This window comes from Oryx dammah, unplaced genomic scaffold (genome assembly GCF_014754425.2).
Source record: "Oryx dammah isolate SB20612 unplaced genomic scaffold, SCBI_Odam_1.1 HiC_scaffold_11, whole genome shotgun sequence".
NCBI lineage: Eukaryota > Metazoa > Chordata > Mammalia > Artiodactyla > Bovidae > Oryx > Oryx dammah.
In genome coordinates, this window is record NW_024070195.1 from 24065300 (window position 1) to 24079712 (window position 14413).

At 55.0% G+C, this 14413-nt stretch overlaps 2 protein-coding genes across 3 annotated transcripts in view; one reads left to right on the forward strand and one right to left on the reverse strand.

The window, feature by feature from the left end:
* NELFE (negative elongation factor complex member E) lies at positions 1–5954 on the reverse strand. Of its 2 annotated transcripts, XM_040250341.1 has the most exons (11): positions 5795–5954; positions 5276–5358; positions 3876–3945; positions 3638–3783; positions 3089–3163; positions 2930–2967; positions 2443–2744; positions 2173–2317; positions 1968–2022; positions 1617–1719; positions 1–313 (listed from the first exon to the last, which is right to left on the reverse strand). In XM_040250341.1, exons 2-11 carry the CDS (start codon positions 5348–5350, stop codon positions 216–218), a joined length of 1107 nt encoding a protein of 368 aa, XP_040106275.1. In that variant the 5' UTR covers positions 5351–5358; positions 5795–5954; the 3' UTR covers positions 1–215. The 2 variants fall into 2 exon arrangements, with proteins under 2 accessions (XP_040106275.1, XP_040106274.1); XM_040250340.1 differs by lacking the exon at positions 1968–2022 and having other exon boundaries at positions 5795–5948.
* Positions 5955–6009: 55 nt separating this feature from the next.
* SKIV2L (Ski2 like RNA helicase) overlaps positions 6010–14413 on the forward strand; it is a 10095-nt gene continuing 1691 nt past the window's right edge. Inside the window, exons 1-23 of the mRNA XM_040250330.1 lie at positions 6010–6096; positions 6174–6277; positions 7017–7126; positions 7226–7343; positions 7436–7550; positions 7654–7728; positions 8016–8069; positions 8171–8361; positions 8527–8655; positions 8846–8991; positions 9368–9514; positions 9648–9732; positions 9925–10031; positions 10363–10509; positions 10585–10681; positions 10865–11077; positions 11156–11266; positions 12548–12778; positions 13141–13278; positions 13429–13566; positions 13702–13806; positions 14129–14276; positions 14360–14395. Of these exons, the coding sequence (XP_040106264.1) occupies positions 6075–6096; positions 6174–6277; positions 7017–7126; positions 7226–7343; positions 7436–7550; positions 7654–7728; positions 8016–8069; positions 8171–8361; positions 8527–8655; positions 8846–8991; positions 9368–9514; positions 9648–9732; positions 9925–10031; positions 10363–10509; positions 10585–10681; positions 10865–11077; positions 11156–11266; positions 12548–12778; positions 13141–13278; positions 13429–13566; positions 13702–13806; positions 14129–14276; positions 14360–14395 (2767 nt within the window). The 5' untranslated portion in view covers positions 6010–6074. The remainder of the gene's footprint in view (positions 6097–6173; positions 6278–7016; positions 7127–7225; positions 7344–7435; positions 7551–7653; positions 7729–8015; positions 8070–8170; positions 8362–8526; positions 8656–8845; positions 8992–9367; positions 9515–9647; positions 9733–9924; positions 10032–10362; positions 10510–10584; positions 10682–10864; positions 11078–11155; positions 11267–12547; positions 12779–13140; positions 13279–13428; positions 13567–13701; positions 13807–14128; positions 14277–14359; positions 14396–14413) is intronic.

Below are 14413 nucleotides of genomic sequence, written 5' to 3' on the forward strand. Positions count from 1 at the left end.
TGTGTTCAAGATCCTTTTGGGGTAAAGGACTGGGGAGCGTGCACTAGCCATGTGGTTACAACTGAGATCACATCTAACAGCCGTTTTTAAAGGCTCAACCCCAATCCCAAGTGCTGAAAAACCAGAGGCTGAGGGAGATGGGTGAGCTTCCACCTCAGTGTTTTACTGAGACCAGCGTTGGGGCAGATGAGGCACACGGAATCCAGCTCCATTCCCTAGAAGCCGTCCACAAGGTTTTCCTTGTAGACATCGTCGCTGTAGACAATCTGAGTCCTCTTGTCCCGGTGGCAGCCCTTAGGGCTATTCTGGACAGCTAGGGAGGGAGGAGAAGTTCCGTTAAGGTCTGAGAGAGAGCACTGACCAGACCTGAGGCCCAGAGTTTGGCCACCTCAACTCTAGCCTCTGGCCTTTGGATGCCCAGTTTCCATGCTGCCCTCTGGTGGCCAGGATGGCTTCTCTACCTTTAGCCCCCTTAAGCCTGTGGCTACCAATCCATGGCCCCAGTAAAGAGTGGGCAGTTATCATGGCACACGCAAACACTGTAATGAGTGTTTTGTCCTCAGAAATAACCCAAATGTTATTCTTGACACATGTGAATAATGTTAACCACCTACTTCCAGTCAGTACACCAAAAATTAGAAAATCTCCATAGCCCTTTGCTAACATGCTGGTCCTTCCTGGTTCCTTCTTTAGTATAACAGGTTACTCTGGCTCTGAACTCCCTTGTGCCTACTCCTTTACATGAAAATCTACTTCAGGTGAAACGGGTTATTCTTTCCATCAGGAGAATTCATTCCAGTGTAACTCTGGTCCTAACATTCTCCCTGGAGCTGTCCCTTCCCCTTCTTTTTTCCTCCCTACACCCCATTCCCAAGGATTCCTGCCACTCTGGGGCTAGAGGGAACCCCCATGCGAGCTCCCATTGTCTTGGAGCTTTCATCTTGATGCTGTGGATCACTTTCGCTTTCTCAAAGCCTGTATCCTTCGGCTGCAACGATCCAGGCCCCTCGGGTCCTGCTCCCGGCTCTCTAACCTCTCCTTCGTCTCCTACGTTGCACCCTCAACTTCAGCCCAACATGTCAGGAGGGCTGGGGCCGTATGCAGCGTAAGGAGCACAGCCAGCTTCCTCCTGTAGTCCCAGACTATTTACTCTTTGAGTCCAGTACTGGCTCAATTCTCCTCTGCACTCAGTCTTCCCTGCAACACTACCGTGTCTTTCTGCAGCAGCCCTGCAATACAGGTGACTCCAGTCTACATTTTCAGTTCTTATCGAACACCTGTGTTCCTGATTCCTAACTTCAAAGGCCTATTTTATAAAACCAACTATATTCCATCTCAAAATGAATAAGGCCACATGAGGTGCTCACCTTCTTCGCCAATCTGACTTACTCTCACTTTCTTCCTTGTTCCAATCAATGCCTCGGAAATGGTTTCCAATACTTTTCTTTCCTCCTGCTTCTAACTGATAGAAGGCCTGAGGATTCTCCTTCTAATCCCCATAGTTGTCACACAAAACCAGATCTCTAGCCCCTCTAGAGGACCCAGGGACAGGCAGGAGAACAAATCAGGGTGAGCTGTGGGCACCAGACATGAGAAAGGAAGAATCCCCTTCTTACCCAGGGAGCCCCAGACAGACTTGCCCGTGGCGGCATCCAGCATGGGCTGTTTTCGGGCGATGCTGACTTTGAGCTGTACAGACTCCACTTGGGTCCCGTTGAGCTGGGGCAGAAGAGGGGAGCGGGCAGAGGATGGGGGCAAACATTACAGACAAACCAAAGGAGGGTTGCTAGGAGCTGTCATCCTAAAAATAGACTAAGTAGGGACTGGAGAATATAAGGTTTCCTGCATGAATAGGGAAATACTTTGTTTGTCAAGAGGAAATGATTTCCTCCTGGTTCCCAGTATTTTACAGAGAAAATATGAGGATGTCAGGAGGGATGGGAAGAATAGATCTGGGAAGTCCCAACCTCAGCAACGGCCTGATCTGCTGACTCCATCTTTTCATAGGTGACGAAGGCACAGCTGGGATGAGAAAACACAGGGTCAGTAGAGGGCCTACGGGCTCCTCGGGACCCAGGCAAACCCAGTGTTTCAGGCTGTGGAGACAGGCTAGCTTCCTCCCTCAGGTCTCACACCCCAGGTCCTCCTAGGACAACCCACTGTGGTCCTTACTTTCTGGGTGGGTCCATGGAGAGGTCAATGATGTTTCCAAAGGGAGAGAAGGCCCCACGGAGGAGGGTGGGTGTCATGTCTTCGCCATACACATACAGAGTGTTTCCCTTCCGAGGGGCCCGGCGTTCAGGGAACGAGTCTGACCCTATGGAACACAGGAATCCAGTCATGAGACATAGGCCTAGCTCATCCTCCACTTTAGAGTACCCTTTAGTAGGACCCACCCACACCGTTATCTGAAGTCACTTCCCAATAGCCAAGATCACTCACTGCGGAAAGGGCCCTCTCGGTCGCGCTCCCTGTCCCGGTCTCGATCTCGGTCCCTGTCCCGCTCCCTGTCCCGGTCCCGCTCCCGGTCTCGCTCTCGATCCCGATCTCGGTCTCTGTCTCTGTTCCGTTCACGACTGCGGTCCCGGCTGCGGCTTCGGGGAGGGGAGGCTGAGGAACGGGTACCGCCACGTTCTTCATAGCCCCAGTCGAAGCTTCGAGGGGGGCCATCGCCAGCCCCTGGGCCCTCTGCCTCTTCCCCATCTGGCCCCAGTTCCCGAAGCCGATCACTGGAAGATACAAAGCTGGCGAGCAGCAGACAGTGATGATCAAAGGGGGCTTTTACCTCATCTTCCTGGGTCCCACACAGACTCAACAACCCCTCTGCAGCCCCAGCTCTTCCCACTTCAGTTCCAAACCTCCTAAGGACCCGGGCAAGCCTCTCGTGCCCCCCACACCCCACCAACTGGGACCCCGACCTTTCTCTAACCTCTCATACAGAGATTTCCTCTGTGGACGTCTGGACGACTGAAAGAGACCAAGAACAGTTAAGACGAATCTGAGTGGCTGGCATATGGCCTCCAATATGTGGGTTTCTCATTTTTCTCAATCGCCTGCTCCTCAGAGACAGAAAACTGGAAACCATTACCTCCTGCAGGTCGTCGTCAGCAGATACGCTCCTCTGGAACGGTTGGAAAGTGGGGACCGGCCCCTTCTCAGGGTCCTGGGAAGGTGGGAGAGACCTACCTCAGTGAGGGATCAGGAGGCCGCCTATCGGGGGTGGGAGGCTCCCCTTCCCTCACCCTCCTCTTGGCTCCCCTGGTCTATCTTTTTGTTTGTTTCTCACCTGACTACGTGTTATTTTACATAAAAGACAATACACACTTGAAACATTTAGTTTACTAAAAACATCTTGAACCTGATGACCTTTGCACCCTTTTCAACTCCTTAGAGAACACAATCCAACAGATCTATTACGTGATGGATTAGAGTCACAGAATACATAAGATGGAGGAGAATCTGGGAGACGTCTAGTTTCTTCATTTTATAGAGAAGAAGCCTGAAGCTCAGAATGGCACCGCAACTTGTCCATGACTGAACTGTCATTACTTTCTCCCTACACCTACCTTCATTCCAACTTGGAAGGATGCCCTCTGACGTGAAGGATCCCTTGAACAATCTTTCTGCCTGTGCTCACCTTTAACTTCCCCTCTAGGGTCCGAGAACGCTTGAAGCCTGAGTTCTTGGTCTCGGCCTTGATGGCACTGATGGCTCCTGACTTCACCAGCTGCTTTGCCTGCTCTGTTGCCGTGGCTGTGTCCACCACAGGCTGCTCTGACAGCGCTGAAGTGGCAAGGGAAAGAGGTTTATTATGCTGGTTAGAGGTCAGCCGGTGTGCTTACTTCCAGCCTATCCCTGCCTCCCCTGTCACTCACAGCGTTTGACGCCGCCTTGGCTGGCTGTGCTGCTGCTACTTTGCTTCTTCAGAGCCAGCAATGCCTTTTTCTGGGAACAAGAGTGAGAAGAGAGGGATTGATGAGGGCCAATCCCTGGCCAGGTCTTCTCCCAAGGCCCTTGGGCGCATCACTCCGGGGATACCTTTCTGAGAGAAAATAATGCAAATGGTGCCCCTGGGGTGGTACACTGCAGCTGTCTTGCCTCTCACATATAGTCCCTCAGATCACATACACCAGCCATACCTACTCTGTCTAAACCATAGTATCCAGAGGCTTTGCAGAGTCTCGTAGTTTTCAAGTTGAAAATAAGGAACTCAACCACAGACCATGGTCCCTGGATACACACTGCAGTTTAGTATAAGCCTCCATGCCTTCTTAGGGGCTTCATCCATCTACCCTTACGTGTTTAATAAGAACACACCAATGCTTTGAAACAGATTTGCAAAAGAAAGAGACACAGATCCTTCTCTTGAGCTCACAGGCTGAGAAAGAAGATGACCAGACTGAATTGTCAAGACTGATAAGTGCAGAATGGAGCTGAAAGCAAGTAAGATTTTTCTGATGCAAATGGTTATTAAACCGGGCCCTGAGTAGGATCTACATAACGCAGGCTGAGAGGAAAAGGCATTTTAGACAAAGAAAACAGGGTGGCAGAGATGCAGAGATAAGAAGGTTTTGAGAATGCATGCTTTGGGACCAAAGAATAGTTCTATAGGAAGAAAGGCCAGATTAAAGCTTTTTATAGGCAATGAGAAACCACTGTGTTTTGAAAAAAGAAGGGCAGGGTTTAGTGTTTTCAATGCACCATTTTAACAGGAGTGAAAAAGTCTGTCCAAGAAAAGAAACTTGCTGAGATCCCATTACAACAAAGTGAGCATCAGCAAAGACCTGATCTAGGGAATACATAGGGAAAATAAAACAGAAGAAACTACTTTAAAAGAAAAATGAAGACTTGGCAAACGTTTGGCTACACAAATGGTGCAGGAGACAGAGGTGAGATATTCATCTCAAACAAATTGAAGAAGTGAACGCAGACAGTCCTATTTGGAAGACCAAGTTTAGTACAGACAAGAGGACAGCTTCAGTTGTTATCAGTAAGACACTAGATGGCATTGGAAAAACCAAGCTTGGGATCACCAGTTCTTAGGTGGTACTAAAAGCCATGGGAAAGGAAGACAACTCCATGGCAGACCACACAGAAAAGAGAGAAAAGAAAGTACACACTTGGGAAAGTTCATCTCTGAAGTTACACTGAGAGATGACAGGCCTCCAGATGTTAGCTAGAGGAACCCCCACCCCCGATCCCCTCACACTCACCCCAGGTGTTCTCAGTGTAGAGTCTTTGAAAGTTTGGGCCATGCCCACACACACTCCCTCACCTTTTTCTTGAGTTTGTTGAATTTCTTCTGCAGAGCCTCCTCCTCCTCGCTCAGTCCGGGGGGTATCACCAACATGGTGGCTCCTGGTTCGGGGGCAGGGCCCAAGACATCTTTCTCCACTGTCACCGCCCAGAGTTCACACGCCGTCCACACTGATCCCGTTCCCACCCCTTCAGGCCTGCCTACTCCTAGCTTTTGCCTCTCCCTACCCCTTGCTTAAACCAGGCTGCCGTCCAAAGCCCAGCTCGTCGGGATCAACCAGCATTCCCTTCTGTCTTCAGGAATCACGGATACCAGCGCCTTGGGGCACCATGTGGCCCAGGAAGCGATAAATACCCGCTCCGTCGCCAAGACGATGGCACCAGACCCCCCTATCTCGCTGTAGTTAGTATGGGATTGCGGGGTCCGAAAAGCAGAGGAAGCAGTGGAACCCGCGCAGCGCTCTCAGAGTAACGAAAGGGGCAAGAAGACAGAAGGAGCTCGGAAAAAGGGGGGCGAAGGCTGAGGAGAAGGCCTTACCTGAGGGGGCGGCAACCGGGGCCCCACGGTCTCGGGCGGCGCCCGCGCGGGCAGCGGATCCCGGGCTCAGAGCGATGACGTAGCGAGGGGCGGAGAACGCGGTAACCAAGGCTGCCCGCGCCGCACACACTTCCGCCCGGCCTCCCACCAGTTTGGGTCAGCCCCTAAGTAGCTCTTATCCCGCCCCTAGGCCCATTTGTGCCGGAAGTCGCTTCTACTTCCGCCGGTTCCGGCTCCTCCTTACGTTTCCCGGCTGCCCGGCAGCTGCCGTGGCTCCAGGATGATGGAGACGGAGCGACTCGGTGAGGGGGAGGGGGTGGAAAGACGGAGGAGACAGCGAATGACCCTTAACCCCTGACCTGTGACCTTCCCTCCGTAGTGCTACCTCCCGCAGATCCCCTGGACCTGCCCCTTCGGGCCGTAGAGCTGGGATGCACGGGGCGCTGGGAGTTGCTGAATGTGCCTGGGGCTCCAGAGAGCACCGTGAGTGCCGATTCACCCTAACCTTGACCCTGTTGAGCTTAAAACCTCCTTTACCCTCCTCCCAGTAGGATGTAAGCTGACTCGGCTGTCCTGTCTCTGGATACTTGTCATCCAAGCCTAGACTGGTGCTGGACAGACTCCAACCCAATGGATCTGCAGTGGGTCAGAGCCCATAAGACGACAGAGCAGGGAGCCTCGGGGAAACATTAGTTCTGAGAACTGCTCTTTCAAACTGCTGTTTTCTCTCTGGAGTCCTATTCTGTCTCCAAGCATCAGGGCTCTTGGTGACTGAGATGCTAGCCTTTGAACACCACCTGGCTCTTCATCCTTAGGCCTGGGACCCCCTTTTCCTAAAACTAGAAATTCTCAACTATCAGTGTGCCTGATGATTAGTGGAAAATCCCATGGACAGAGGAGCCTGGCGGGCCACAATCCATGGGTTCGAACACAACTGAGTGTGCACACACATACACACACACACAATTGATGGGGGAGCTTTTGAAAAATGCTAGTTCTTAGGTCCATAGATTCAGAAATCCAAAATCTGTATTGTTAATCAGAACCCTAGGTAATTCGGTTGCAGACCATTTGTTCTGTAAAATAGAACAGCCTTTGGAAAATAGTGCTTCAGCCTGACTGTCCTAGTCTGGGACGTCTATCATATCTGATCTAAATACAAGTTGCGTCACCTTCTCTTTTGTGTCTTACCCTCTTCCCTTACCTCGTGCCTTTGTTCCAGCTTCCCCACGGCCTCCCTCCCTGTGCCCCAGATCTGCAGCAGGAAGCAGAGCGGTTGTTCCTGTCATCTCCAACCTGGCTGCCTCTGCATGGTGTGGAGCACTCAGCCCGGTGAGGGGTCTAGAAGGGCCTGGGCTTGGCAGGTGGGTCCCTGAAGGAAGCTGGGACAGAGGAGAAAGAAGACCTGAACGTTGCTTTGCTTCTGTCCAGGAAATGGCAGAGGAAGATGGACCCTTGGTCTCTCCTGGCCACACTGGGGGCCCCAGTCCCCTCCGACCTACAGGCCCAAAGACACCCAACCACAGGCCAGATACTAGGCTACAAGGAGGTAAGTGGTCGTGGGTCACCAGAAGCAGAGTTAGCAGAAGGTGGGGTCAGAGGCAAGCTCAGCCTCACTGGCGCTCCGTTCTCTTGCCTCAGGTCCTGCTAGAGAATACAAACCTGTCGTCCACAACCTCCTTGTCTCTTCGCCGGCCACCAGCACCCACCTCCCAGTCCCTGTGGGGGAATCCAACACAGTACCCTTTCTGGCCAGGTGATGCTTGTGGAAATGGGATGGGAGGGGAGGGAGCCCTTAGTCTCCACCTCTCTCATGTCACTGCCACCCCATGAATCCTATTTGTCCAACCTCTCCCCAGGTGGAATGGATGAGCCCACTATAACAGATCTGAGCACTCGAGAGGAAGCTGAGGAGGAGATAGACTTTGAGAAAGGTGAGATGGTGCCAGGAGGGACCGTGGGAGGTAGGGCTCTGCGCCTGGGGCCTGAGGAAGAGGGGCCAAGTCCTGTCACTGGGTCCTTGATAGCTCTTCCGTTCCCTTGAGCAAATTAGGAAAAGGTACCTCTTCCGTAACAACCTTTACTGTTACCTGTTGGAAGACTGTCAACAAAACTACAACTACAGCGTGTATGCTGTGAACAACATGCTGCAGGTTAATGTAATGTATGACTTGTACGGCGGTGTGCAAGAGCCCTGATTCTCTCTGTCCCCGTCCTTCAGACCTCCTTACTGTTCCACCTGGCTTCAAGAAAGGTGTGGACTTCGCACCAAAGGGTGAGTTTTAGTTTTGAGATGGGGCCGTAGGGGAAACGGTGCCCTTCTTCTTCAGAACAGAGGTGGACACGACCAGGTCTCCATTTTTGCCTTGCTCCTAGATCACCCAGCTCCAGCTGCCGGGTTGCTCAGCCTCAGCCGTCTGCTGGAGCCCTTGGATTTGGGTGGAGGTGACGAGGATGAGAGTGAGGCAGTGGGACAGCCTGGCGGTCCCAGACAGGACACTGTTTCAGCCTCTCCTGGCAGTGTTCCTCTGGCCCGAGCAAGCAGCTTGGAGGACCTGGTGTTGAAGGTTGGTGGTTCTGGGCGGTTGAGGCAGGAAAGAAGGGCCTTGTTCCAGACAGGGTGGGCTGGCCTGGTTGGTTCCCCGGGGAAGACAGGAGCATCTTCTGGGAGGGGTGGTAGCAGAGCTTTCTGGCTGTATGTTTATCATGCCTACACCCCTCTCCTCCTCCAGGAAGCGGCCACAGCTGTAGCCCCCCCGGAACCTGCCAAGCCCCCACCTCAGGAGCAGTGGGCCATTCCTGTGGATGTCACCTCCCCTGTTGGTGATTTCTACCGCCTCATTCCCCAGCCAGCCTTCCAGGTAGCGTGGCCCAGCCCTCAGGTGCTCCCCCACCTCCAGCCCACTCCCTTATCTCCTCTCCCCACCGGAGGCCAGGTGCCTTCAGTGGACAGAGGTCTTGGCCATCTTCCCCTGCCCTGGAGGCCCCATGAGGTGGAGGCAGGAAGACCCCTGTGCCTTCTGCACCCCCATCTGTTTCTCTCTCCCACAGTGGGCGTTTGAGCCAGATGTGTTTCAGAAACAGGCCATCCTGCACTTGGAGCGGCACGACTCCGTCTTCGTCGCGGCTCACACATCCGCGGGCAAGACGGTTGTGGCTGAATACGCCATCGCGCTTGCCCAGAAACACATGACGCGGTACAGGCCCCTCCCCAGCTTCTCCTCCCCAGCACGGTTCTCTCCTGCGACCTTTCTGTGTCTCTTCTCTTCTCCACCTCCCCGCCTCATCCTTTCGATGAGAGGTTCGGGGAGAAACCGAGGCAGGGTTTCAGAGGCAAACAAGAAGATGTAGGGAGAGAAAAATGAGCGGCATTCATTGGGGAAGGGGTTGGGGAATGGGATTTTTCCAGAGTAATTCTGTGAAGGGGAATGTGAGGGGAGTTTGGGTGAAGAAGTGGGGGTTGGGGAGGCGCCTGAGCTCTGTAGTGTGCCCTGGCAAGGGTCAGGGTGGGAGAGGAGGTGCTGACAAGGAGCCTGTGTGGAGGGCCCGGCTGACTTCGTGCCCTCCTCCCAGCACCATCTATACCTCGCCCATCAAGGCTCTGAGCAACCAGAAGTTCCGGGACTTCCGAAACACGTTTGGGGACGTGGGGCTGCTCACCGGGGACGTGCAGCTGCACCCGGAAGCCTCGTGCCTCATTATGACAACGGAGATCCTTCGGTGAGAGGCAGGCATTCAGCATGGGGCGGGTTTTTGGTCAGGAGAGTGAGGCTGCTTTGGAGAGCACCTCTGGCTGAGGTGAGGGTGGAGACAGGAGCCGCTGGGGAGTCAGCCTGGGGCCTTTCTCCTCCAGCTCCATGCTGTACAGTGGCTCGGACGTCATCCGGGACCTGGAGTGGGTCATCTTTGATGAGGTTCACTATATCAACGACGCTGAGGTAAGGAGACAGGGTCCCCAGGTCCTGGCAGTCCTCTCCTGTGGGGTAGGTTCAACAGCTCTGCTGCTCCACATGCCCTGGGAACTTCACTGCCTTCTTTGTCCCTTCTTATGGAACCTTGTGCCACTTCCCTGGGCAGAAGGGCAGCCCCCTCCGAGCTGCTGGCAACTTGTTCTCCCTTCCTGTGTGCAGCGCGGGGTTGTGTGGGAGGAGGTTCTCATCATGCTGCCTGACCACGTGTCCATCATCCTTCTGAGCGCTACTGTCCCCAACGCCCTTGAGTTTGCTGACTGGATCGGGTAAGACATGTGTCCCAGGGTGCTTGAGTGAAAGGGGCCGTAGCATTCCTCAGTTGGGGTGGGGGTGTAGACTGTCCCAGCGAGGGAGTGGTCAGGCCTTGGGGGTGGGGAGGAGAAAGGGGTGCGGCTGGGGAACATGTCCAGCCTGGGAGGTTGTGGGATCCCACCTGGGCCGAGATCACTTTGCGTGTTGAGAGACGGGGTGACGGGGACAGCCTTCCAGTCCAGCTCCCACAAAACCAGGGCGAGGCCAGGGCGGGGAAGACGGCGGGCACATGGGCTCCTTCCCGCGCTCCCAGCCCTGACCTTCTGTCATCCACCCCCTGCTCAGGCGGCTGAAGCGTCGCCAGATCTATGTGATCAGCACTGTCGCACGCCCAGTGCCCCTGGAGCACTATCTCTTCACGGGGAACAGCCCCAAGACCCAGGGGGAGCTCTTCCTGTTGCTGGACTCCCGCGGCACCTTCCACACAAAGGGGTAAGCCTGGGATATGGGGAGAGTCAGGGCTGGGCCCAACTGGGGGTGACTGATGGCCGCCCTGCCCTGCCCCAGGTACTATGCGGCTGTGGAGGCCAAGAAGGAGCGGATGAGCAAGCATGCCCAGACCTTTGGGGCCAAGCAGCCCACGCATCAGGGGGGGCCTGCCCAGGTGAGAACTGGCCGGCTTTGTACCTGCCACCCTTCTTTCTCCTGAGTCTTTTCTTCCATCATCCTCTCAGGGTTTGGAGTGGAGCTTTGAGCACTGCCCAGTTTGACTCTGCTTCATGTCCCCCCACTTTGGCCCCCTTGGTTCAGGGACTCCATCTCCACTCCCTTCTCCCTGCCCCCTCAGGACCGCGGTGTGTACCTGTCCCTCCTGGCCTCCCTCCGCACCCGTGCACAGCTGCCGGTGGTGGTGTTCACCTTCTCCCGGGGCCGCTGTGACGAGCAGGCCTCGGGCCTCACCTCCCTCGACCTGACGACGAGTTCAGAGAAGAGTGAGATTCACCTCTTCCTGCAGCGCTGCCTCGCCCGTCTCCGTGGCTCTGACCGCCAGCTGCCCCAGGTGGGGAGGGGGGCTTGGAGACAGTGGGGATCGGGTGTTCACCGCCCCCTCCCTGACCCTGGGCCTCGGCCCCCACAGGTTCTGCACATGTCGGAGCTCCTGCACCGCGGCCTGGGTGTGCACCACAGCGGCATCCTGCCCATCCTCAAGGAGATTGTGGAGATGCTCTTCAGCCGCGGCCTGGTCAAGGTGCTTGTGCTGGTGGGAGAGGGACTCCCCAAAGGATTTGTCACCTGCTTGCGGGGGCGGGGGCAGTGGGCAGCACAGTGTAGCGGCTGAGAACTTGGGCTCTGGATCCAGGTTGCCCACTGTTAACTCGCTGTGTGACCCTGGGCAAATTACTTAACCTCCCTGAACTGTAAGTTTCACATTTTGAAATGGAGTTACATAAAGTATGAATAGGGGCTTTCCCAGTGGCTCAGCAGTAAAGAATCCATGTGTAATGCAGGAGCCACAGGAGACACAGGTTTGATCCCTGGGTTGGGAAGATACCTTGGAGGAGGGCATGGCAACCCACTCCAGTATTCTTCCCTGGAGAATCCCATGGACTGAGGAACCTGGCGGGCTATCGTTGGACATGACTGAAGTGAGTTAGCACACATGCACACAAGGTATGAACAGGCAGTATTCAGAAGAGAAAACTAAAGAGCTAGCACACTCATGGAGGTCATTAGTAATCAGGAAAATGCAAACTGAAATACGAGATAGGACTTGACAGGACTTTACAGTAATTAAAACTGGTAAAATTTAGGAAAGTAGGCAATGCCAAGTGTTGCCCGAGACGTAGGAGATTACAGGAACCGTTGCACAGGTGTGGCCAGTCTGAAGTGTACCTGGTGCTCTTGAGGCAAAGACAAGTCTATGCCTACTCTGTCCCTAAATTCCGCTCCTGGGTGCAAATCACAGTGAGATTCTCACCCTGGTCGATGAGGGAACACATCTGCTCTTCCTCTGTGGGCTGCTGTCTTGTGGCAGGGTGTGGGTGGCACCAGGGCCCTTCCCTGGGAGAGCAGGTAGGCAGCTGTATGCCACACACCCCGCAAGGTATTCTGTGGCAGTCTGGAAGCAACGGATTAGATAAAATCACAGGAACACGGATGGATGTTGAAAATACTACATGGAAGAAAAGAAAACAGGAGATACGTGTCGCCTTTCCTTCAAATTGTATTACACATTCAAAAAACACATTTTATAAAACACATTCACATGAAAAGATACACATTAAAGATTGACAGAGGGGAGACGGGAGTGGGCTGTGGGGGTGAAAGGAAAGAAATAGGTAGCTAAATAAATAAAACCACAGCACCTACTCTGTAGCTTTGCCTTGAGAGTCAGATGAGGTCTCGTGTGTCAACCATCTGGGACTGTGTCCAGTGCCTTAGCCTTGACTAAAGTGGGCTGGGCTCGGCCAGGGCTGGGCCACAGCTGTGTTGCCCCTTAGCTGATCCTCTCTTCCCCTCCCCATCCCAGGTATTGTTTGCCACGGAAACCTTCGCCATGGGTGTAAATATGCCGGCCCGGACGGTGGTATTTGACTCCATGCGCAAGCACGATGGCTCCACCTTCCGGGACCTACTCCCTGGGGAGTATGTGCAGATGGCGGGCCGGGCGGGCCGGAGGGGCCTGGACCCCACGGGGACGGTCATCCTGCTCTGCAAGGGCCGTGTGCCCGAGATGGCGGACCTGCACCGCATGATGATGGTGAGCCGGGGCACCTCGAGGCCAGCTCTGGGCCCCTCTGCATCCTCTGTGCCCAGTCTCCTCCCCTCTCCTCTCTCTCTCCTTTCCTTTGGTCTGGAAGCAGCCAGGGGAGGAGTGAGCCAATCTGAGGATGAGGGTGGATCTCGTCTTCTCTTGTCTTTTCACTGTGAATATGGAGCTAGGTGGGACCTTGGAGAGTCTGTTTATTTAGTCTCGCTCCCTTGTTTTGCAGAGGTGAGCAGGCAGTTTGTCTAGGGCCCGGAGGTTGCGGGGCTGGGACTATAGCTGCTTGGAGTAGAGCAGCCGGGCAGTAGGTCTCCCCCCAACCCCCGAGTCTCACTGGCGTCTCTGGCCTGGCCCAGGGGAAGCCATCCCAGCTGCAGTCCCAGTTCCGCCTCACGTACACCATGATCCTCAACCTGCTGCGGGTGGATGCTCTCAGGGTGGAGGACATGATGAAGAGGAGCTTCTCAGAGTTTCCATCTCGCAAGGACAGCAAGGTGAGGAGGTGGGTGTGCCTAGGTTGCCCTGCAGGATATGGGACAAAGGAAGCCAGGCTAGGACCAGGCAGGCCTCTGGAATCAATGGGTGAAAGTGGAGAGAGCCGGCCCGGAGACTGTAGGCGTCACACCCACCCTGGCTTCTCCCAGGCTCATGAACAGGCTCTGGCTGAACTGACCAAGAAGTTGGGGGCTTTGGAAGAGCCCGAGGTGACTGGCCAGCTCATCGACCTGCCTGAGTATTACAGCTGGGGGGAGGAACTGACTGAGACCCGGAGCCAGATCCAGGTGAGCGCCTGTGAGTGCTGGGGGCGGGGTGATGCACGGGGAGGAAGAGCCTGGGACGACCTGGGTACACCTGCTCCTTGTCCCAGCGTCTCTGTGACACTTCTTATCCTCTTTCTTCTCATCGCTGCTCTTTAGCATCGCATCATAGAGTCTGTGAATGGGCTGAAATCTCTCTCAGCGGGAAGGGTGGTGGTTGTGAAGAGTCAGGAGCACCACAGCGCACTGGGTGTGATCCTTCAGGTGAGGCCGGTGGGAATCTGGACCCCAAGGCCGGAGGGAGCAGCCAGCCCCGTCTCCATCTTCCCCGCTTGGCGAGGGGCCAGTTGTACTCAGCAGGGCTCTCATTTTTCCCTCGAGCCCTCCTTTCCTCCCATCCCCAGCACTTCATGCTCCTCTCCTTGTCCTCCCCCCAAGCCCTGCCCCCGAAGTCTGCTCCAGTTGCTTGACTTGGTTACCAGTCTGTATGGCCGCCCCATGCTCCCTGCCTGAACTGGGGGGTCTGGTCTCTTCTTGGATGTCCACTCCTCACACTGCCCTGTCCTGGCCTCCCCACGTCCTCTAGGTGTCTTCGAACTCCACCAGCAGAGTATTCACAGCCCTGGTCTTGTGTGACAAGCCCGTGTCTGAGGACCCGCGGGAGAGGGGGCCAGCCTCCCCAGACGTGCCCTACCCAGACGACCTCGTGGGATTCAAGCTGTTCCTGCCTGAAGGTGAGAGTGGACGGATGCCCGGGCTCTTGCCAACAGCACGGCTGAGGTGCCCGGTCTGACCCTGCTCTCTCCTCTCTTCTCAGGGCCCTGTGACCACACTGTGGCCAAGCTCCAGCCAGGAGACGTGGCCGCCATCA

Bases quoted from the DNA above. Each gene is read 5' to 3' on its own strand.
- NELFE (XM_040250340.1), bottom strand. From the start codon at position 5,350: ATGTTGGTGATACCCCCCGGACTGAGCGAGGAGGAGGAGGCTCTGCAG. The intron at 3,784-3,875 runs GTGAGTGACAGG...TTGCCACTTCAG, and splicing joins CCAAGGCGGCGTCAAACGCT to CGCTGTCAGAGCAGCCTGTG. The intron at 1,720-2,172 runs GTAAGGACCACA...CTTCTGCCCCAG, and splicing joins TCCATGGACCCACCCAGAAA to CTCAACGGGACCCAAGTGGA.